A 24,330-nucleotide genomic window follows, 5' to 3' on the forward strand; every position below is an offset into this window, starting at 1 on the left:
ACCCAACATGGGGCTTGACCCTTCAACCCTAAGATCAAAAGTTACATGTTCCACAGGCTGAGCCAGGCACCCGTTTTTCTTTTTCTTTCTTTCTTTCTTTTTTTTTTTTTTTTTTAAGATTTTATTTATTTATTTGACAGAGAGAGACATAGCGAGAGAGGGAACACAAGCAGGGGGAGTAGGAGAGGGAGAAGCAAGCTTCCCGCCGAGCAGGGAGCCCGACGCGGGGCTCGATCCCAGAACCCCGGGATCACGACCCGAGCCGAAGGCAGACGCCCAACGACTGAGCCACCCAGGCGCCCCTCTTTCTTTCTTTCTTTCTTTTTTCCTTCCTTCCTTCCTTTCTTTTCTTTTCTTTTCTTTTCCTTTCTTCCTCTCCGCCCCCCCTTTTGGGCCTTGAACTCATGACCCTAAGATCAAGTTACATGCTCTGTTGACTGAGGCTAGCCAGGTGCCTCCCCCTCACCACCAAGTTTCCATTTTTCTTTTGAGATTTTCTGTTTGTTTTCTGATTGGGTCCATGTTTTCCTTTCAGTCCTTTAATATTATGTAATAGTTAACTGTTCTAAAGTCTTTGCTACTTCCATCATCGTCATTTTTGAATTTCTGTTGATTTTTTTTTCCCTATACGTCATGGGTCACAATTTTTGCTTTTTCACCTTTCTAATAATTTTTGTTTTTTCATAATATTGGATAATATAGACACTAGGCCATTGAATGTCTGGATCGCATTGGCTTTCTTAATAGAGTTTTGTTTTGACAGACTGTTAATTTGCTTGTGCATCAGCTTCTCTCCAGGGCTTGTTTTAAGGCTTTAATAAAAGTGGGTCTAGATTAGCCTTATTCCTAAAGTGTTGGCTTTCTGGGTCTCTCCTGAATCTTGGAATATTCAATGAAGTCTCTAACTGGGTGTTAGGAACTCAGATGTCTCCTCCCATCCATGTATGAATGAGCACCAGTAGTTGTTCTGCTCATGCTAGTTGATAGTTGTTTTTGCCTAGCTTCTGTAGAATCTTTCAGTGAACCCGCTCAGCTTAATACTTGACAAAAGATTCAGGGGTGCCTGAGTGGCTCAGTCAGTTAAGCATCCAACTCCTGATTTTGACTCAGGTCATGATCTCAGGGTTGTGAGATCGAGCCCCATGTAGACTCCACGCTCAGTGCAGAGTCACTTGAGATTTTCTGCCTCTCCCTCCTCTGCTTGCCCACACATGTGGCGGCTCTCTCTTCCTGGCTCTCAAATAAATAAAATCTTAAAAAAAAATATGTTTGACTGAAGATTCCTGGGCAGATTTCCAAAGCTTCATCTTTGTACAGTTTTCTCTGATACCCTGCCCCATAAACTCTAGCTACTGGAGCACTTTCTAACTCAGATTATCTGCTTAGATCAGTGAGACTGCCATCGTCTGTCCACACACACCCCCCCCCCCCGCCCCCCATTCTATAGTCTGTAAATTGCCTCTAGGCAGAAAAAAGGATTTTCTTGGGATTTACCTTGATTCCCTTCTGAGATCAGAGTCTTGTGTTGGCTCTCACCCAACATCTGAAAATAATTATTTCATATTTACTTAACTAGTTTTATGCTTGGCAGAAGTTTCATCTTTTTTTCTTTTTTTCCCCAGAAGTATTATTTGTGTCAGTTATTCCTGTACATTTGGAAGCAGGAGTCTCAGAGTGTATTTAGCACAATGGGGTTTTTTATCTATTAGGACAATTTATTCTATTCTAATTATATCCTATTTTTCTTTACTATTTTTTTTTCTTAAGATCTATTTATTTTTAGAGAGCACAAGCGGGAAGGGCAGAGGGAGAGGGAGCAAGAATATCAAGCAGACTCCACGCTCAGTGTGGAGCCCAACGTGGGGCTCTATCCCACAACCCTGAGACCACCATCTGAGTCAAAACCAAGAGTCAGAGGCTTAATCAGCTGTGCCACCGCGGTGACCCATGCTTTACCCTTTCTAGAGCATAGCGTTAGTATTTTAAAATTTAACTCCTACTGGAAGATAATAGTCTACAACGTTCTAGTATTTTTGAAACTGTTATGTTTAATTTTGAATTAACATATACCCATGTTATAGACAAGAGAACATATAGAGCACTGTGGCATTCATTCCATACCAAGGGAAACCCTTATGGTTCTGAAATTTCAAGAACTCCCAAGTACAAGAGTTTTAGAGATAGGATTGTAGACTTCTATTTTTTTTTTTTTTTTAAAACAGTCTCCATGCTGGGCTTGAACTCACAACCCTGGGATCAAGACCTGAGCTGAGATCAAGAGTCAGATGCTGAACTGACTGAGCCACCCAGGCGCCCCTGTAGACTTGTAGTTTTATTTAATTGGATGATTCCGCTGTAGAGAGCTTAATGTCTATCATGACGTTTTATAAAACCTGTTTTAAATGAATTGAATATGAAACTTTTTTTCAAAGTATACTGTATATAATATTTTTGCATGTTTTCCTAAGTAAAAGTTCCTTAAAAACTTACTTTCAGCCTGTGGGATTGGTTAAGGCATTAAGAATCTTGTCATGATGCCTTCGTTTTATATAGTTCTGTAGAATTAACTTTAGTGTTAGTGTTACATGGGATTTGAAAAATAAGCAAATCTATTTTTTTTTCATTTTGTACATCTTTTTGAATGGTTCAAAAAAGGAATTTTTATATATTTTATATTTGTTGTTATTTTTTCTGTTAAACTAGGAATACTACTCTCATTTGTAATGAGTGACCTGTTGTAGAAGTAGTGCTTTTAGGAGAAAAAGATTGGGATCCATTTCCTTAAATACATACTGATTCTTGAGTGTGAAGAAATTAATTCTTAGCAGTGTTTTGGAGGAGTATGTCATTTTGAATTAGTTTTACAGGTCACATTGACAGGAGATAATTGGTTTAATGACAACGAGTGTAATTTTAATATGGAAGACTGCCAGATTTTATTAATTGAGAACATAATCATTAGGAATTGAAACTTAATTATTGGTCTGAAATGTGTGATAAAATAAAAAGCTAGGTAGTATACTATTATCACATTTAAAGAAAGTGGCGTTTGTTTTTTAATTTTCATTTGGTAAACTCAATTATGTGGGGGAATTATCCAATTAGTTAATTATTCTGTGTGTGTTCATTTTTCTCACCTTTTGGCACTTTTATTGCCCATCTATTTGACTAAAATAATAAGTAAGAAAAGAAACAAGGTGAGGGGCTCCTGGGTGGCTTAGTCGGTTAAGCCTCTGACTGTTGGTTTCAGTTCAGGTCATGATCTCAGGGTCCTGAGAACAAGCCCCAAGTTGGGCTCTGTGCTCAAGAGGGGAGTCTGTTTGAGATTTTCCCTCTTCCTCTGCCTCTCCCCCCCACCCCCCCATGCACTTCTCTCTAAAATAAATACATCTTTAAAAAATAAAAACAAGGTGAGATAATGTTTGAATTTGATTAGAAGATCTGTTAAAAGATTATAGGCTTTTTAATTTTTTTTTAAAGATTTTATTTATTTATTTGACAGAAAGAGTGAGCACAGCAGGGGGAGCAGGAGAGGCAGAGGGAGAAGCAGATTACCCTGATGAGCAGGGAGCCTGGTGTAGGGCTCGATCCCAGGCGCCCCAGCTTTTTAAATTTTTATTTTTTAAGTAGGCTCCATTCCCAATGTGGCACTTGAACTCACGACCCTGAGATTGAGAGAGTCTACTGATGGAGCCAGCAGGCACCCCAAAACGATAGGCTTTTTTTTTTTTTTTTAAAGAGAGGGAGTGTGAGTGGGGGTTGGGGGTGGGGGAAAGAAGGAGAGAGGGAATCTTAAGCAGGCTCCACGTCCAGCGCAGAGCCCAGTGTGGGGCTAGATCCTGTCAGGACCTTGAGATCATGACCTGAGCTGAAATCAAGAGTCAGACATTTAACCGACTGAGCTACCCAGGTGCCTCCCCCCGCAACAAAAACTATAACCTTTAATAACATTTATGATAATAAAATTAATAAAATTTCTATATATGATGGAAAGAACTCTCATCTGAGCTTCAGAGGGCCTAGGATGTAGTCTAAATTTTGCCAGTAACTAGGTAAATTGCTTGTTTTCTTAATCTTGTGCAATAAGGATTGAACCTTTTATTCTTAGTTTACAGGAGTATCATGAAGATTAAATGAGATGTTAGTGTGCAGTCCCTTTGAAAAATGTGGTGCTGTAAACAGTGTAAGGTATTTCCAGTAAGACCAAGAAAAAAACAACTGGAATCCTGAGTATTTTAAGTTCAACTATACAAAATAAAGTCACATTGTGCATGTCAAGTAAGAATATCAACATCTATGATTTTTATATGCTTGTTAATCAATTATATTTATACAGGTTCACATTTATACTATGGGACAGTAGACTTCTGTAGTTTTTGGATTAAAACCTTATTAAAAAATCAGAATGTTAATAGCAGTTGCCTCTGTAATGGGATATAGCTTAATTTCCTTCCTTCCTTCCTTCCTTCCTTCCTTCCTTCCTTCCTTCCCTTCCTCTTCCCCTTACTCCCTCCCTCCCTCTCTCTCTCCCTCTCTTTCTTTCTGCTTTCTACAGTGGCATTATATCTCTTGTGTTAGAGGTTTTCTTTTTTAAAAAACTTTTTTCTTCCTATTTTTTTTTTTTTTTCCTGTGCTACACTGCTCAACTGTAGTAGAAAGGTAGTTGTAATGGCTAGCTGTAATGGCTCTGAATCCAGATTGTCTGGTTTAAATCTTTTTTTCCATCACCTAGTAGCCGTGTGACGTTGGCCAAATTTTATAATCTCCCTGGACCTCAAGTATCTCATCAAAATGAGGATAAAAAGAGTGCTTACTTCATACCATTGTGAGATTAAATGAGTTTTCCCTGTAAAGTATTTAGCACAGTACCTGGCATTCAGTAAATGCTCAATAAGTATTAGCTGTTAGTACTGTTTTACATGTTTTTTCCTGGCAAGTGATCTCCAGGATTTAAGGACTCTTTCTGATACTCAGCAAAGTATTTAAGACTACATAACTAGTTTATTGTCTGAAGTCAGTTTTTAAAACCAGAGCTATTTGATTCCATAGGTAGCTGTTCACTGTTTGACTAATTCCTTGAAGTAAATTTTTCCATTCATAATGTTATACTGGTTTGTAAAAATTACCTACAAATATAATGCTAGGATTATGACATAGTGATCACACTTTATGTGGTTTGTTTACTTGAGCAGAGAAGACGTACACTCCTTTTGTACCATATTTATTGTATTGGCTTTGGTAAATTTAAGCCTTAGGTATAAAAGCAATTTTTAATCCAAAGTAAATTAAAAGATACTAAGTTTTTGCTGACCTACTACTGAACTATTAGTTCAGGTAGGTTATTAATTTTAGGTATTTTTTGTTGCTTTCATGTATTTTTTTGTAATCTCAGCTTTATTTTTTAAATTTTTTTATTGTTATGTTAATCCCCATACATTACATCATTAGTTTTAGATATAGTGTTCCATGATTCATTGTTTGTGCATAACACCCAGTGCTCCATGCAGAACGTGCCCTCCTCAATACCCATCACCAGGCTAACCCATCCTCCCAACCCCCTCCCCTCTAGAACCCTCAGTTTGTTTTGTAATCTCAGCTTTTAATAAATGTTCACATTTTTCCTGTCTTTTGGTGAAGATATGTTTTTATTTCTGTTTATTTTGATGTAATTAAGCACCTCTAATGTGTTTATGGGCTGTTAGTATAACCTCTTTCGGGTTCATTTTTTCAAGACCCTTCCCCAATTATTATTATTATTTTTTAAAGATTTTATTATTTGCAAGAGAAAGTGCACAGAGGGAGAGGGAGAAGCAGACTGCCTGCTGAGCAGAGAGCCCGATTCGGGGGCTTGATCCCAGGACCTTGAGATCATGACCTGAGCTGAAATCAAGAGTTAGATGCTTGACCAACTGAGCCACGCAGGCATTCCTCCTTGCCCAATTTTTTAATGAGCTGTCTTTTTGATATTGACTTATGGGAGTTCTTTATATTATATATATAGATATAGGATCTTTGTTGGGCATTGCATATGTCTTCTCTGGCTAGCCTTTTTTTTTTTTTTTTTTTTTAAAGATTTTATTTATTTATTTGAGAGAGAGATTGAGCAGGTGGAGAGGCAGAGGCTGAGTTCCCCACTGAGCAGGGAGCCCAATGCGGGGCTTAATTCCAGGACCCTGGGATCATGACCCGAGCCGAAGGCAAACGCTTAACCAACTGAGGCACCCAGATGCCCCTGAGTTACCTTTTATTAAAAGTATCTTAAACATTTAAACTTTCCTGTTGAAGGGATAAGGGAGCTTTGTCAACCTAATGTATAATGAAGATATTTTAAAATGTTTTATTGGGAAGCTTTATTGTTTTACCTTTTTCATTTAGATTTGTGATGCTTTTAGAATTTTGCTTTTGTTCAGAAGGGTCATTGTTTGGCCTCATGAAGTTTCACCTTACATATTTAAGACTTAGTACTCAGCAATTTTTAGCAACAGATGCATGGGGACTCTGCTAATTTATTTTTTCTATCTTTTTTCTCTATACTTCAGTTTGGGTAGTTTCTATTGCTGTGTCTTCCATTTCACTGATTTTTTCTTCTACGGTGTCGATACCTTTAATCTGATGACATTTTCATTGTATATATTATATTTTTCACCTCTAGAAGCACTATTTGGTTCTTTTTTATATGTTCTGTTTCTCTTTTCACGTGTTTATATTTTCCTTAAACTCTTGAGCATTTAGTTGTCTTGATATTTTGATCTCATTATTTAATCTTTTCTCTTATTTCTCCTGGTTATGGATCATGTTTTCTTGCTTCTTAGCTTATATAATAGTATTTTATTGGATGCTGGGTATTTATGAATTTTACATTGTTTTATATGACTTATCTGTTTTTAAAGAGTGTTGGACTTTGTTAATAGCAGACAGTGAAGGTACTTGTATATCAGCCTAGGGCTTTGTTTAGGGTGGGTCTAGAGTACACGTACTCTAGGGCTAGTTTTTGTCTTCTGCTGAGCAGACCTTTTTGCAGTATTTACTGAATTCTGCAGGTGTTCATTGAAGACTCCATTCTGGCTATTTGGAATTCTCAGTACCATGTGAACCCTGAAAATTCTTGAACCTACTGCTTCCTGGTCATTCTTTGTTTGGCCTCATGAAGTTTCCCTCTACATATTCAAGACTTAGCACTCATAGTTTTCAGCAACCAATGCATTTGGACCCCCTGCAGATTTTTAAATTTCTTTCTCTGCAAGTTCCATCAGCATTTGCTTTACCATTTGGTTGGCCTCATTGAACTTCATTCAGTCTTTGTCTCTTCAACTCTGTGTGGACTGTTGTGCTCTGCTTGGGATCCTTCTCCCTGTACTATGATCTATAGAGCAGGGGCATTTCTAAGCCTGTCATCCCCCCCCCCCCATGGTTCACAACCCTGTGCTGCCTATTGTACAATGTCTGACAATAGTTATTTCATATGCTTTGTCCATTTTTGTTGTTTATAGTAAGTAGAAGGGCAAGTTCAACCTCACTTATTCCATCATGGCCAAAAGTGGAAGTTCCCTTACTATATTTTTACAGAAATAAATTTTCAGAGGTACACCTGGGTGGCTCAGTCAGTTAAGCGTCCCACTCTTGATCAGCTCTTGATCTCAAGCCCCATGTTGGGCTCCACACCAGGCATGAAGCCTACTTAGATAAAATTAAAAAAAAAAAAGAAAAAGAAAAGTTTTCAGAAAGCTAATTGAAGATTTTAAGAATAATGCCCTTGAACTGTTCTTTGTATGTATATAGTTCCTGGAAAACATTGACACATCAGGAGTGTCTCTTTGAACTAGTGTTTACATCATAACTATACCTAATTATTATAAGAAAAACACACTGTAGTTAGGCTTTCTGCTGAGTAAATAGGAACATGAAATTTAATTACTTTGTTATGTTTCTTTGACTACATATGATTAATGATAGCTCTGAGTTCCTGCTTCTGCTTTCCCTTCCCTCTTATCCCCAGATAACTCTGCCTGTTGAGTGTATAGTTGATTATGGGGAGGGGGGGGCAGGAAATTAGGAAGCTATTGTAGAGAAATTGGGACTAATGGTACCTACTAGAGGATGGAAGTATGAGTGAAAGAAAGCACCAAAGATAAATAGGGCTTGTTTGTTTTTGTTTTTGTTTTTGTTTTCTTGACATCTGGTTGGGTGAGTTGAGGGAAAAGCATCTACTGAGATGATGAAGACTTGGTGCAGAACAGATTCTGGGGGAAAAATTCAGTTGTGTTTTGGATATATTAAGTTTAAGATGAGAAACAGCAAAGTAGAGATGATGAGGACATAGTTGTTATAGAACAATTCTGTAGTTGTTCTAGCATTGAGCTTAAGCAGTTGATTTTTTTGATGCCAAATGTAAAATTTTACATTTTCATTGTTTTGTTTCTACATTTTTTTCTGCTGTGATTTTGTCATCATTTGCATTAAGTCTCCCAGATTTTGATGATAGTTGTAAGTAAAATTTGCTTAAGTTTATGACCGTGAATTCTGGCATAGATTATTATATCTTTTAGATGCAGGCTTTTTCCTGTAACAAATAGAATGGTTTAAAAAATAATTATTGGGGCGCCTGGGTGGCTCAGTAGGTTAGGCATCTGACTCTTGATTTTGGCTCAGGTCTTGATCTCAGTGGGGTGAGTTCAAGCCCTGCATTGGGGTCCACGCTGGGCATGGAGCCTACTTAAAAAAAAAAAAAAGCATTAAAAAAAATAATTGTTATTAGTGAAACCACATATTGATACCTGAAAGTCAAATAGCACTAAAACATGATAAAAAAATATGTCCCCTTCTCCCCTACCCGCTCACCCTTTCACCTTCCCACTTCAGAATCAAGGACTCTCTTAGCCATTTTCTTTGGTATTTGCTTTCTTGTTGCTTAGTAATATACCACTGTACTTGGTACATGACTTTTAGAAAACATTTGTTGACTTCTGGTTATGGAAAAGAAGGACTTAGAACATCATTCACACATTCGTCCACTTTCCTTTTCCTCATTACCCTGTCATAGTTGTATCACAACATTTTGATAAACTGGCACTGAATATTTACATTTTTATAATTATGCATGTATTGTTTACTGTTAAGCTGAATATTACACTAAGACCATACTTTCTTATACAAGCCTTTATTTCTCCTGAGTTAATACTTGCTCATGCAGTTGGTTTTCTGTAGACGTATTTCTCATTTTTCCCAAATGTGTCTGAATTTCTGTCATTTGCTTATAAATAATAATTTCCATATTATGAAATATATTAGTTCCATTTTGCCCTTACTGGAAACCTATTCCATGGTGGCCTTTGGCTTCCTTTTTTATTTTGGAGTGGTTGTTCTCTAGTTCTTTTTTCTGCATTAGATTTATTTACCAAGTGCCATATTGTCTTGTTTTGTTTGATTCCTTTTAATGGTTTCATAAGGAGGAATGCATAGAGATAAAATTTTAGCTTTCTGAGAAGCCTGTGAGTGTCATTTTCACAACTTGATTGATAATTTGGCTGGGTGTAGCATTCTAGGTCGAAACTTGATTTCACTCTGAATTTTGAAGGCTATGTATAGATGTTTTCTAGTTTTTAACAGTATTCCATTGTTACTTTGGAATAAAATTTCAGTGATATTCTAAATACAGATCCTTTTTATGTGACTTTTTTCCCCCTCTGGAGGCTTTTCTTTATTTTTAAGGCTTTGAAATTTCATTATGATGTGCCATGGTATAGGTCTTTTTTTTCTTTTTCATTATTTTGCATGCCACTTGTGCATCCCTGTGGCTTGAGAGACTTCTTTCCTTCAGTAAGAAGAAAATACTATTTTAAAATACAATTTCCAGACCTTTATTTTCTTTCAGTTTTCATTTTCTGTAACACTTGCTGGACATTTTGGAGTGAGCTGATGATTTCTTATTTTTCCTAACCTATATTCTGTCTCTTTGTCTTGCTTTTACTTTCTGTATTTGAATCTTCTGTATTTGTTTTTTTTTTTTAAGTGGGATTTAGGAGAATATGGAAATAACATTTGATCACTCTGTGTATTTAGTAATCAAAATTTTAGTATTGAATTTAAAATTGCATTTCTTCCTAAACTCGATTTTTTCTTTTTTGTTTTGACAGAGATGTTATGAACATAAACAGTATCGAAATGGATTGAAATTCTGTAAACAAATCCTCTCTAATCCCAAATTTGCAGAGCATGGAGGTAAGTATAAATAACATATACTTGTAAGTGTAAGTAAATAAAGCTTTGCTAACTTGTTTGACTTCACTTATTTGGATTCTGTTACTCTCAGCTGCCCTAACTATTTTTCAGAGAGAATGGACCTTCTTTGACTCTTGTGTGAAGATGTTTTAATACTGTAGTTTGAATTTAATGTTAAGAAAACTGTAACACATTCTACTTGATTTCTGGTTTATTCCTGCTTTGAAGATTAATGCTGTAGGAAAGGCAGAGGAAATTAGTAGGGACAGATATGTTTAGATTTAATAAATAAGCTCATTTAAGATATTAGAAAAATTTGCTTTAGAACTTTTGTTGAGCTGGAAAAATTTGATTTCTTACATTAAGCTTATTTAGAAAGTGTCCATTTGGTCCTTATCTTATGAGCTAGCATCTTTTTATTCAGCATTGTATCTTAGTTTTTCAAGACAGTCATGTTTAAGACATGATTTGTATATTGTGACGTTCTGAAAATTTACATAGGTTTTGCCTATGTGAGGGTAGAAGATTGGACAGTGAGATGTTGGTAGGGTAAGAGGAGAGTGTGTAGCTAAACTTGTGAAGATGCATAGGAAAACTAAGCTTTCGCAAGTCTGATTTGTACAGTTAGGAAACATGGCTCTTCAGTAATTAATTTGATAATCTCTTAGTATCAAAGAAAAAGGAGAGAGTAATAGTTCTCTATCGGCTCTCTTTACTCCTGTGTATTTTTACTATAATAAGATTGGAGGTGGAAAGCAGGGGGAATGAAACCACCTAAATTTATCTCTTTTTTTTCCTTGTTAAAAAATGTTTTTTGTTAGGTGGATGGTGTGTTGTATGAAGTGCCATAATTTAATTGAAAGTATTTTAACAGTACGTAAAATGATGGTTTGTCTTAGACTCACTGGCAGTACAGAGTTTCGTTAATTAAGGTACTTTAAGATGTTTGGTAAAACTTGTATGAATAGACAGGGCGCCTGGGTGGCTTAGTCGTTAAGCGTCTGCCTTCGCTCAGGTCATGATCCCGGGGTCCTGGGATCGAGCCCCGCATCGGGCTCCCTGTTCTGCGGGAAGCCTGCTTCTCCCTCTCCCGCTCCCCCTGCTTGTGTTCCCTCTCTCACTGTGTTTCTATCAAATAAATAAATAAAATCTTTTTATGCTTCGTAACATGCATGTTATAAAATTAGAAATCTTTTTTCTTTTCCTTCTCTGAGAACTTAGTATTTCTCTGAACTCTCTTAATCTTTTGATTGTAAATGACAAGTGCCTGATGTTTTCTTTGTTGTGTGTTTGGTAGTAATCCCAAAGAATCATTTAAAAATTTATGAAAATCAGAAATGTTAGAAAATTTATGTGGATGGTTTAACCATTGAACAGTGGATTTAATCTTAATGTAACTTGAGTTCACAGAAATAAAGTCTGTTTTAAGGTAAAGTTTTCTGTACTTTAAGGGAGTGCTTGATTATATGAGGTGACTCCATGGAATTCCCTTGAAGAACAGTAATAGAGTCATTGTATCTTGTTAGCACATGAATTACCAGATAATCATGCATCTTTGTATCTTTTTATTTAAAAAAAAATTTTCTGGGGATGCCTAGACTATAGAAATGTGTGTTTCCTTGGTTTGTCAAATTTTAAAATATTTTAATTCTGTAGAAGTCTGAATGTTTTCCAAATAATCTTCTTGAAAGTTTAAGTGCTTAGAATAATGTAACATTTGTTTTTGAGATTATGATTACTTCTTTGTTGATTATTTTTAATGTTTAATTACTTTTTTCTTCCTTTTCTTTCTCTTTTTAAAAAACAGAAACCCTGGCTATGAAAGGATTAACATTGAACTGTTTGGGGAAAAAGGAAGAAGCTTATGAATTGGTTCGTCGAGGTTTGAGAAATGACTTGAAGAGTCATGTGTGTATCCTTTTTGAGATATGTTTAAGGATTGGACTGGGGTGTCTTAAGCTAAGACAGCAATTTGGGAGTCAGAAGTCTTAGATTCGTCTTACTGTGTAATTCCAAAGTTTTAAATTAACAGCTGTCTTAATGAACATTTTTATGTACCTACCCTGTTCTAACATTACTTCTGTTCAGATAAATTGGACTTGCCTTTTAAAATACCGTAGTCCTACCTTATCCGCAGTTTCACTTTCTGCAGTTTCAGTTACCCGAGGTCAACTGCGGTTTGGAAGCACATGATCCTTCTGACGCATTGTCAGGTCAGTAGTGATATTACACTACGTCACAGTGCCTGCGTCATTCACCTCACTTCATCTCATCACGTAGGCATTTTATCATCTCACATCACAAGGAAAAGGGTGAGTACAGTATAATAAAATATTTAAGAGAAAGAGAGACCATATTCACGTAACTTTTATTACAGTGTATTATTATAGTTCTATTTTGTTATTGTTGTTAATCTCTTACCATGCCTAATTTGTAAATTAAACCTTATCATAGGTATGTGTGTATAGGAAAAAACATAGTTATATATAGGTTTCAGTACTGTTGGTTGTTTCAGGCAGTTTTGGGGAGTCTTGAAACCCCCACAGATAGGGGGTACTATATTTATAAAAGCTCTTCCACAATTACAAATAAAGAAGCACCCTGCAAATTTTATCATCATTACAAATTTAGAAAAAAATATGCAGTAGGAATAGTAGACAAATAGTATACTGATGAAGGGCACAGGCTTTGGAGTATGCTTCCCTTAGGTTTGAATTTCACCTTATCTTCTTTTTGTGATCTTAGGACTTAGTTTCCTAGTATATAAAATGAGGAGAACCATATCCATCTCATTGTGGTGTTGTGAGGATTTAATGATGAAATATATTAGATGTTTAACGTAGTTTCTGATAATGCCAAGGTACTATACCAGATAAATTTTAACAGAAGTGTGAAGTTAGGAGCAAGTATAAATGTCTGAAGGAAGATAGAGAAAAAATTGTGGGTTGCTCTTTTTTAAACAGTTTTTTAACAAATATTTCTTTACCTATTTTGTGAGCTGATACAGTTTTTAGTGCTGAGACACTTAGAATTTGAGGTGTTTACCAGACCTCTGGCATACTACAGATGAAGAAAAGTTAGGGATTTTGCTGTCGAGGAATTTACAGTCTGGTGAAGGAAGGTACTTACTGGAAGCATATACAGAAACATGTTTGAGTATTACATAAAGCATTACAGCTTGTTCAAAAATTATCACTAATCCAGTAAAGCAGAAGTGAGTTGGGAGTAAGCAGAAACTCTAGGGTAAAAAAGACTAATTAGTAAGACTGTTGTAGATACTTTTTCATCATTTTTAATGATTGGGCAGTGTTCTGTATGTATTTACTTAAATTTATTTGTGTTCCTCTTGATGGACATACGTTTCTTTAAATTTTTAGCAGTGTTAAACCCCTCCTAAAGTGTAGATTTTTAGGAGGTGAAGTTTAGAGGCAGTTAAAAGATAGTTGCAGTGCTCAAGAGGTGATGACGTCCTGAAATAAAGGTAATGGGGGCCAGATTATGAAGGGTAGTGTGTCTTAGGCTTTTAAAAACATGTACCAGCCAAATGAGAAGATTGTGTTAAGCTTTACTTTGTCATTTATAGTATGAAAGCAAGGATTTTTCAAATAAAATTTATGGTATTAAATATGTATTTTCAGTTACATGTGCCATCCTGGACATTATGTATTTAACTGACTCTGTTGAGGATCCCTGGCATAAAAATTGGTAGATTGAAAAGTTTGATCTGAGAAACAGTACAAGTTTCTGAAAGGGAAGTGAATTATTTTCTTTTGATTTTGTGGGTTTTTTTGTTTGTTTTTAAGAAAGGTTACTCTGGAGAGCATAAAAGCAGAGAGACTGAAGGTGGGAGGATGGGTGACTGTGCAGTAATCAAGATCTAAAGTGAAAAGGACCTGTATTAAGGGAGTGGGATTATTTACATATTTCCCCCCTTTATAGCATTTTTTATAACCAACTACAGTTTACTTATCTGTGCCCTTACTACAAATTTTTTGAATGCAGGAAATAGTCCATTTTGGTCACCTACACCCTGATTATTAAGATATTTTAATAATTATTTGCTAAATGAATTTTTATCTTATATGTGGTTTTTATCTTCTATGTTGACTTTTAGGAACTTTGTACTGCACTAAGCGTTCTATACTAAGGATCTTATTAGCTAAAGAAAAGTACATGATGTAAAATAATTATGTCATGTGTATACCCATTCCCTCTTTTTTCTTTTAAAAGTAAAGATAATTCCATGGGCACCTGGGTGGCTCAGTCGGTTTTGCATCGACTGTAGATTTTAGCTCAAGGCATGATCTCAGGGTCCTGAGATCCAGACCAGTGATGGGAGCCTGCTTGGGATTTTCCCTCTCCCTCGGCGTATTGCACGCCCTCTCCACCCCGCACTCATGTGCGCATGCGCACTTCCTCTCAGTAGATAATTCATAACATTTATTGAGCATTTATTTTGTATGAGTCTTTTCCATTTAGTTATGAAACTATGCTGTATAGACTTTCTATTTACATTTTATAATTGAGGAAACACAACAAGACTAAGTAACTTACCAAGGTCACAGCTAATAAGACAGGTGAGACATATTTTCTTTGGCTCAAAAAGCTGTGTTGTTTTCCAGTGTGTTGAACTTCTATCTTTATATTCTCTCTCTTTTTTTAAAGCTTATACTTTTATAAATAGCTGTAGTTTTCTGAGTTTCTTGAGGAATATTATTGGAATATTATTTCTTGACTTGTAGGTTGTGTCCTTAACTAAATCCTTTAGGTTGGCATGTTTATGGCCTTCTCCAGAGGTCAGACAAGAAATATGATGAAGCCATTAAGTGTTATAGGAATGCGTTAAAATGGGATAAAGACAATCTTCAAATCTTAAGGGACCTTTCTTTACTGCAGATTCAAATGAGAGATCTTGAGGGTTACAGGGTAAGTAAAATAGCCAATTTTTTTATTCTAAGGGGAAAGTAGTATTAAAATATTTAAAAGTTTTTTGAGTACTTACTGAAAACAGAATTTTCCGTTCTTAAACAGAATTTAATTGAATCTTATTCATCTCCTCCTAGTAGTGATTGTGTATATTATGACTGGACTAATCAGATTTTTAAAATAAATTATTTTACTCTGAGGCAGAATTGGATTACTCTGTAGAATGGAGTTAATTCAGTGAATATTAACATTGACGTTCCTCAAATAGGCAATGCCTTTGTCTGCTAGTAACATGTAAATACAACCTTTAGTTCTCACATTTTTCTGGAAAGCCTATTTGTTTCTTCTTTTTACCTCCATTGAGACTATTCTTTGTGCCTGTATTTTAACCCTTAAATCAGTCTATTAATTTAGATCTGTATAGCCATGTGTAGTACCTGCTCAGTTGTTTTCTATAGATCTTAACTCAGTAGTTGGGCCCTGTATTTTAAAAAAAGTTTTTCTGCTGTACTCCTTTCCATCCTGTCTCTCTTTTTTTTTAAGTAGTCAGGAAGTAATAAAGCGGTCTGGTCTTAAGTTTTAAAACAGTTACAAGATTATCTTGGAGGCTTCATTGTACTTCTTACCAAATATTATTTTGCTCTTATAAAGCTACACAATATGGATGTCTGAAGCTGTTTTCTGTTATTATTCCCAGGATTGTGTTGCAAATTGCTCAGCATTGTTGGGTAAATTAATATGATCTTTTTAGGAGCATTTGCTTTCACTGTAAACCTAAGAAAAAAATGTGTTTTTTTTCCCCTTTAAAGGAAACGAGGTATCAATTACTTCAGCTTCGCCCTGCACAGAGAGCATCATGGATTGGTTATGCTATTGCTTACCACTTATTAGAAGATTATGAAATGGCAGCAAAGATTTTAGAAGAATTTAGGAAAACACAACAGGTAACAGCCAGAAGCCAGACCTAGTAAACTGGGTCTAATTCTAAGTATAATGATAAAAAAGAAGTGTATATAGACTTGCAAACTTTTTGTTTTGAAATAGTTTCAAACTTCAAGAAAAGTTGCAAGAATAGTACAAAGAACTCCAAGTAGGAGTTCAGTCACATTAACTGATTATTAATACTTGACACATTTACTTTACAATTTCTATTATCTACTTATCTTTTTAAATTTTTTTCCTGAAACATTTGAGAGTAATGCAGATACCATGATCTTTTACTCCTAAATCTGTCAGTGTGATACTTCCTAAGAATAACTCTATAGTTATTAACTCTATACACAGTACCGTGTAGATTATCAAAAATTAGGAAATTTAACATTGATAGACTGTTATTATCTAATCCACAGCCCATATTCAAAATGTATTAATTGTCCTATTTATATCCTTTCTAAGATATTTCCCCCCATTACTAGAAGCATACTTTATATTTAGTTATCAGTTCTTTCCAGTCTGATTTAATCTGGAAGTTTTGAAGAGTTTCTTTGTATTTCATGACATTGAAATTTTTGAAGAGTACAGCAAGTGCTTTGTAGAATGTCCATCAATTTTTATTTCTTTGCTGTTTCTTCATTATTAGATATAGTTAAGAATTTTTGGCAGGAAACTACAGGAGTTATGTTTAGCCCTTCTCAGTTCATCACTTTGAGAAGTGTAAGGTCTGTTTGTTCCATTTAATTACTTGGTTAAGGTGGTGTCTGTCAGGTTTCTTTATTTAAAAATTGTTATTTTTTTCCTCGTTGTATTTGGTAAGCAGTTTGAGATTTTCTTGACTGTTCTTCATCAAACTTACCACTAATTTTAACATTCATCGATTGTGGTACTTGCCTGAATCAACTATTCTATGATAGTTGCAAAGTGGTGATTCTCTAACTCTCTTATTTTTTCTAGATTTATTATTTGACATTCTACTGTTAAGTAAGAGCTTTCCTTTCTCCCCTACTTACTTATTAAGGATTTAGGGATTCTTACTTTATTCAGTGAGTTATAAGTTAATACTGTCATTTTTTTACTTAGTTGCTCTCTAGACAGATATTTAAGAATTTTTAGAAAATGAATTTTATCAGTTATTATCCTTTGATTTCTTTTATGTATTTTGAGTGTATAAACAGTTTTCTAATATGAAAACAAAATTCTTACTGTTAGTATTCTTTATATCCATATTATAGACATCCCCTGATAAAGTGGATTATGAATATAGTGAACTCCTTTTATATCAGAACCAAGTTCTTCGGGAAGCAGGTCTCTATAGAGAAGCCCTGGAACATCTTTCTACCTATGAAAAGCAGATTTGTGATAAACTTGCTGTAGAAGAAACCAAAGGTATTTAAAAAAATTTTTATTTTTATTTATCTATTTATTTATTTTAAAGATTTTATTTATTTATTTGAGAGGGAGCCTGCGCATGCACAAGTGTGGGGGAGGGGCAGAGGGAGAAGCCTACTTCCCGCTGAGCAGGGAGCCTGACGTGGGGCTCTCTGCCAGGACCCTGGGATCATGACCTGAGCCAAAACAAGAGTTGGACACTTAACTGACTGAGCTGCCCAGGTGCCCCAAAGGTGTTTTTTAAAGGATGTCATTTATTCTAGTATTTAGTTATTACGAAGAGCAAGACTAAAAAATCTAGTTGCTGCTGATAATTGCATATAATTCAGCATTTTGGTGATAGAAAATCTATTTCTTGCTCATACACACTGTGAATAATTTGGAATGTCAGAAAATACACATTTCAACAATGGGTATTAATATAAGAAAGAATAATTGCAAAAAATAAAACCATTAAATGAAGTGACTCAAGATATTTTTCTTTAAATAAAATGTTTTTGGCTTGAAGATATTAATAGGGTTTGATCAAAACACAGGAGGTAATTGCTTAATTTAATAAGACAGGAATAAATTTCTTAGGAACAGCTTATTAACAAAACTGAATGTGTTATTGACAGTAATATTTAGTGATAATGAGTCTTTCCTGAAGTATATATGGGGCAATTATGAGGTCTTTCTAGTTTATCTGGATGTCTTTCTGGACATAGAAAGAATATGAATTGAAACCAGAGATTTGGCTTTATGTGTGTGGATTGTGATAAGAGGGGTAGATTCCTAAAGATCTCCAGTGCTGCCATTTATTAGAAGGCTGAGAAAAAGGAGTCTCAGTTTTAAAACTTGAGGAACTGATCATAGAAAATGAAAGAAGAATAACAAAGTAACTGAAAATAGAAGTATTTTTCAAGAATTACCATCTGAAATGTCTCTTTACCTGGCTTAGTCCAGGGAACTGACGTTTGCTCGTTTCAGGTTCCTTTGGCTCTTGTTGAAGTTGAACACTAAAAAAGTGCGATACTTGAGCTTGCATAGTGGATATAACCATTATTTGCCAGATGAGCTTTCAGCAGAGGATGATGCTACTGGCAAGAAAAAAATGGAAGTCTCTACCTCTGCTGGAGCTCACTTGTGAACTATAGATCCAGAACAGCCATCTTTCATTTGAGTTGATCATCCCTTAACAATCTATTAGTTATAAAGGGAGGGAATTTCTTACTTTATAGAAAGATCACAAGATTGGAAAAAACTAGTTCGGGTTCCTTCATTGGCTACTATAACTAGCTGTATGACCAGTCACAAGGCTTGGACCTTGGTTTCTTTATCAAAATACATGATAGTTTTCAAAATACTCTTAAGTACATTGTTTCATTTGATCCTTTTGATAACTGTATTAGAAAGAATGACAGATCAAGTTAGGTGAGGATTCAGAATTGATCAGTGGATTTTAGGAATTTGGAAGTCATTGGTGACCTTAACAAAAGCATTTTCTGAAAATTTGGAAGGAGGGTGGTAAAAGCTCAAACAAATCAACTAGAATTAAATGACATTGGAAGTCAAGGAATTAAAGATAGCATGCATGGATGACTCAAAAGGAAGTTTGTTGTCTAGGGCAACAGATAAGTGGGGTGGTGCTAGATGAAATGGAATACAGAATCAAAAGGTTTTTTACAGTATGTGCTTATGCTCACTGGAGAATGATCCAGTAGAGACAGAATATTTAATACAACAGAGAAGATGTGATCTAGTGGATAAGTTGAAAGATTAGCTTTAGATAACAGTATGAATAGTTCATAGTAGCAAGGGAGGGTAGAATATATAGGCAAGTAGATATATAGATGTAGTGGATATTTGGGAGTTCTCTTCTAATTGCTTCCATTTTCTCAGTGAAATAGGAAACAGCCATCAGTTCATTCCAGAAGGTATTGATACTTAGAGTGAGTCAGGTGATGGGGACGGGATATATAAAGAATAGAAAGGAACCGAGAGTAGAACATTAATCTTTGGAAATTCCAGTAATAAAGGCATTGTTAGTGGTCTGAATAATTTGCAAACTTCTGGAGTGGGTGAGTGGGCGTAGTTAAGCAGAAAGTTTCATTGTTAATTCTTACACCACCAGTTCCTTCTACAAAGACGAGGTGGGAGAGAATTAAGGAAAGGAAATGTTGGATGGGTGTAATGTAGGGGAGGAAAGTTGCAGGATTTTTTGTTCTCAGTGAAGTAGGCTTTTGATTAGTATAGAGCAGGTTTGTCAACCTTGGCACTGTTTTGGGACTGAGATGTTGGGGATGGAAGTTTCCTATATGTTGTAGAGCACTTAATAGCATACCCTAGCGTCTTCCTATCAGAATACCAGTAGCACTACCCCATCACTTATTGTGATAACCAAAAAATGGCTCCTGATATTGGCAAAAGTGCCTTTGGCTGAGAGCCACTGAAATAGACGTTAAGAATATGGGCTTTTTTAGCCAAATTACTTGGATTCAGATCCTGATTCCAACAATTAACTATCTGAAAGTCCCTCAGCAAGTTTACTTAAGTTCTCTCTGCTTTAAAATGATGAAAATAATAGAGTTTTGAGAGTTGAATTACTTAATGCAGGTGAAACATTTAAAAGTCACTGGCAAACAGTGAACACTCGGTAAGTGTTCATTTTTATTGTCTGATGAGAGCAGAGGGTGCAGGGGTGAAGTCATGCATGGTTTGAAAATAATACCTTTGGTGGATGGAAGCCTGTTAAGGGTAAGGAAAAGTATACCTGAGCAGTGTTTGAGGCTCATTTGATTTTGGAGCTCATAGATTTCTAGTGAAACTGGTGTCTCTGTCCATTCATCTAATGACCTGCTTCCTTTTGTGAGAAGGTGTGTAACAAGCAAACATTTGGGGTGATCCAGGCCTTAAAATTGGTAAATAAGGGAGCCTTAGGTTTTGAGACTGATTTTGATATTTGGGGCTGTTAATGTCATTTAGGGATGAGATTGGCTATGCAGCCCAGAGAAAACCAGCAATGAGTCTATGAGTTACTGAAGGGTCTGAAGAAAAGGGAATGGTTTTTCTCTAAGATTGAAGGCTAGGATTAATGAGACAAGAATAAGCTAAACAAGACAGTTAAGCTTAAAGCAAGATAGGTGCCCTATTTAGTAGTTGGAAGAGCTAGAAAAAGCAGGTTTGAATGTGGCCATGACTGTGGGGTGCTATAGCTGAATCCTTTTATAATTGATTTGGAGATCATAAAGTTAGAGTGTTGAATTGGGTCAATAATTCAGACGTGAAATTATCTGTGTTATGTCAGGCATAATTAAGCAGTAGATGGTGGCTTGGTGACTGTGTTTAGTGAATTTGGGGAATAGCCTGGAGTTAGACAATACCTGAATAATTGAGGATGTGGAGAGGATGGCATTTCTACATAAGAACTTCAAAAAAAAAAAAAGACAGTGACATGGTAGTCTTGTTGAAGGGTATTGGGAATTCAGGAGGATACCAAACCACTTCCCAACATTGAAGAGGTTTTAAGAGGAAGTTTAAGGAAAAGTTTTAAAGAGATAATCAAGATATTTAGTTAATTAAATTTGTTTTTCATCAGGGGAACTTCTGTTGCAGTTAGGTCGTTTGGAAGATGCAGCTGATGTTTATAGAGGATTACAAGAGAGAAATCCTGAAAACTGGGCCTATTACAAAGGCCTGGAAAAGGCACTCAAACCAGGTAGTATTGTTTAAAACTTTTTAAGTTGTTTTTAATTGCTCCCTTTGTTGATAAATATTTTATTAACTCATTGAAAAGCATAACTAGAAAAATAGTGGTTAAGAATTGGTTTCAAAATCTGAATACAAAAGTACAGTTGCAAACTTCCATTCAATATGGCAGATTGAGCATTTTCTGAAACGTCTCTTCTACACATTTATAGAAATAGTTGAGAGAAGAATTTCAGAAACAACTTAAAAATTCACAAATGGCATGGCAGCATAAAAATGGAAAGGGAAATTCCTACTGACAGAAATGTCTCCTTACTTACAGAGATGTCTCCCTAAAGGAAAGAAGCAAGCTTAACTTCTGTGGCCACAGCAGCATGGCCTGCCAAGGGCACATGAATGTAGCCAAGCTGAAAGAACAGTACTGTTTCCTATGTGGGAAGAGGGACTAAATTTCCATCAGTCAAATGAACTTGGGTCCAGAGACTCTGCCCACAACTCCCCTTTACCCTCTCCCATGAATGGGACCCACTTGTGAGGACAGACCCAGAAACATGTCATCTACAGATAGGGTCCTTAGCCAAGATGATCTGATTTGAGGCTGTCTCCCTCAAGACTGGTAGTGAGCCATTACTGATACGTTGATATATACAAGAGAAACCTTGTAACAAAGAGTATTTTGCTACTGTGGAACACTGTCACAGGAATGGTAATCATTAGTACAGCAAAAGGGAGTAAATGGAGGAATCTAAGATGAAAAAAGGAAATTGCAGTCATGAAATATGAAAAGTTATGAGAAAGTACCAATTAGGAATCTAGGAAATGAAAAGCCTACTTATTTTTTTTTTTTAAGATTTTATTTATTCGTCTGAGACAGAGAGAGAGAGAGAGGGAGAGCATCAGTAGGGGGAGAGGCAGAGGCAGAGGGAGAGGGAGAAGCAGGCTCCCGGCTGAGCTAGGAGCCCCATGTGGGACTTGATGCCAGGACCCTGGGACCATGACCCAAGGTGAAGGCAGACACTTAACCATCCTAGCCACCCAGGCACCCCGAAAAGCCTATTTATTGACATAAAAATCTTAATAGATTGAATGGAAGAGGGTCCACAACTGAGGAGAAGTTAGTGAACTGGAAGATTGAACTGAGGAGAGCTCTCAACTGAGATTAAAAGAAAATATAAAAGAAATATGGAGAAATGGAAGATTAGGGGATAGATCCAAAAGCTCTAAAATAAAGGATAGGCTGAAGAGAATAGTAGAGAAGCAAAGGAAACATAATAACCAAGCCTTTCTTAGAACTAAAGTTAACGGAGTCCTTAGATTCTGAAAGGTACCTAAAGCAGAAAGGATAAAGAAAATTATGTATTTTAGATGATAATAGGTATTTAAAATACGAAAATATTAGAAAAATATTCTAAAATGATTGTTGGTATATTTAGGTGGTTAGATTATAAATTTTCTTTTCACCTTCAGCTTTTCTGCTTAATAAGAATTTATATATACTTGGAAAAATTTATAATTTGCTAGAAAACACATAGAAGTTATAATTATATATAAAAAGAATTATTTTTTTTGTTTGCAGCTAATATGTTAGAACGACTAAAAATTTACGAGGAGGCCTGGACTAAATATCCCAGGGGACTGGTGCCAAGAAGACTGCCGTTGAACTTTTTATCTGGTGAGAGTAATTGCAAAGGAATGAAAATGATGTAGGGTTTACAGTTTGTTTTGTTGGTTTTAGATATATGAGTATGCATATTAATATTGAAGTATGCATTTTAGAGTTGTCTGGGTAGATGCAAATCAACAGAATTTTTTTCTTCCAAGGTGAGAAGTTTAAAGAATGTTTGGATAAGTTTCTAAGGATGAATTTCAGCAAGGGTTGTCCACCAGTCTTCAATACTTTGAGGTCATTATACAAAGATAAAGAAAAGGTAAAGCCAAATACCACTTTTTCCCCACTATCATTTCTCCGCTTAGTATTTGGAATCGTTGATTCTTGATTATCTATGTACATAGTACACATTTTGTGAATCTGCTGTTTTCCTGTCTCATGGTTTAAATGCTTCTATACCTCTTACTTTTCATCCTTTTCTCTTTTTAATCAAGTAACTTATTATTTCCTTATTTTCTCTTTTATTTCTGCTATTTACTTTGAGTCAGTGTAGGTATGAAAAGTTGGTAAGGTAGTGATTTCTTCAGTATTTTCTCTAATCTTTGTTCATGGTGAAGGTCAGAAGTGATTTTTTAAACTAAGGTTTAGCTTAGTAATCTTTCTTCTTTCTTATCTGGTAGAAAAAAAAAATTCTATCAGCAGTTTGTTTGCTGTCCTAGTAAGTTAACTTACTCTTTTAGCTGTGTATAATAATGCTCAAATTGCTTATTAAGAGGTTGTTTTAATCTTAATTTAGATTATTTTGCTTGCAAGTACAGTGACATCAAGGCATGTTGGTTGGATAAAAATAAATCAGTTACAGTAAAGAATCAGAAAGATGGGACTAATTAAACATGCTAAACACTTTAACCTAAAGCACAGAAGGTGTGTTTATTTTCCAGTTTTTTGTTGAGAGGCCCAAGGTATGGGCTTTATTGATGACTTTGACTCTTTTTTTAAATTGCGTAAATCACATTCATAAAATGTGGTCTGTTGTTTTCAGTATCAATAGCGTGGGAACGCTTGATTATAGCGTCTTGATTATAGAAGCCTATATATTAATGATTTTCCCCTTTATGGTTGTATTATTGAAACCTGAATTTGTTAGGAGTATCTAATTTATCCTTGAGTCTTTCCACGGTATTCAACTTAAAACAGTTTTTTCTTTTGTTCTCATTTATTAAGTTTGCATAATATTGAATTAAATTCTGTAATGATGATAATAAATGCAACTGATTTAAACAGGTTTGGGAAAACAAAACTCTTAGTAAGCATGTAGCTCAACTTGTGGGAGCAGAAGAACATGGGCGCACCAGAATAACCTAGCTGTGACCATTCAGTCCTCACAATTTTCTGAGGTAATGGAGAGAGCTGGTGTTAATCTGTTGAGTCGGTGAAGTTGAGGTCATTTAGGAGAGCTTCTATAGTAACAAATCCATTATAGATGGATTAAGTGAAGAAGGGAATTAATAAATTAAAAGTATTCACAGATCTCTTACAAAGCCAGGAGCAAGTGGCATAGTCAT

At 35.5% G+C, this 24,330-nt stretch overlaps 1 protein-coding gene across 2 annotated transcripts in view; it reads left to right on the forward strand.

The window, feature by feature from the left end:
- NAA15 (N-alpha-acetyltransferase 15, NatA auxiliary subunit) overlaps positions 1-24,330 on the forward strand; it is a 79,077-nt gene that overhangs the window by 20,782 nt on the left and 33,965 nt on the right. For both annotated transcript variants that reach the window (XM_032412871.1, XM_032412870.1), the window contains exons 2-9: positions 10,134-10,218; positions 12,026-12,130; positions 14,987-15,144; positions 15,954-16,088; positions 17,313-17,466; positions 21,047-21,166; positions 22,733-22,828; positions 22,978-23,084. In XM_032412871.1, the coding sequence (XP_032268762.1) occupies positions 10,134-10,218; positions 12,026-12,130; positions 14,987-15,144; positions 15,954-16,088; positions 17,313-17,466; positions 21,047-21,166; positions 22,733-22,828; positions 22,978-23,084 (960 nt within the window). The remainder of the gene's footprint in view (positions 1-10,133; positions 10,219-12,025; positions 12,131-14,986; positions 15,145-15,953; positions 16,089-17,312; positions 17,467-21,046; positions 21,167-22,732; positions 22,829-22,977; positions 23,085-24,330) is intronic.

Source organism: Phoca vitulina, unplaced genomic scaffold (assembly GCF_004348235.1).
Source record: "Phoca vitulina isolate PV1807 unplaced genomic scaffold, GSC_HSeal_1.0 scaffold14, whole genome shotgun sequence".
NCBI classification, from domain to species: domain Eukaryota; kingdom Metazoa; phylum Chordata; class Mammalia; order Carnivora; family Phocidae; genus Phoca; species Phoca vitulina.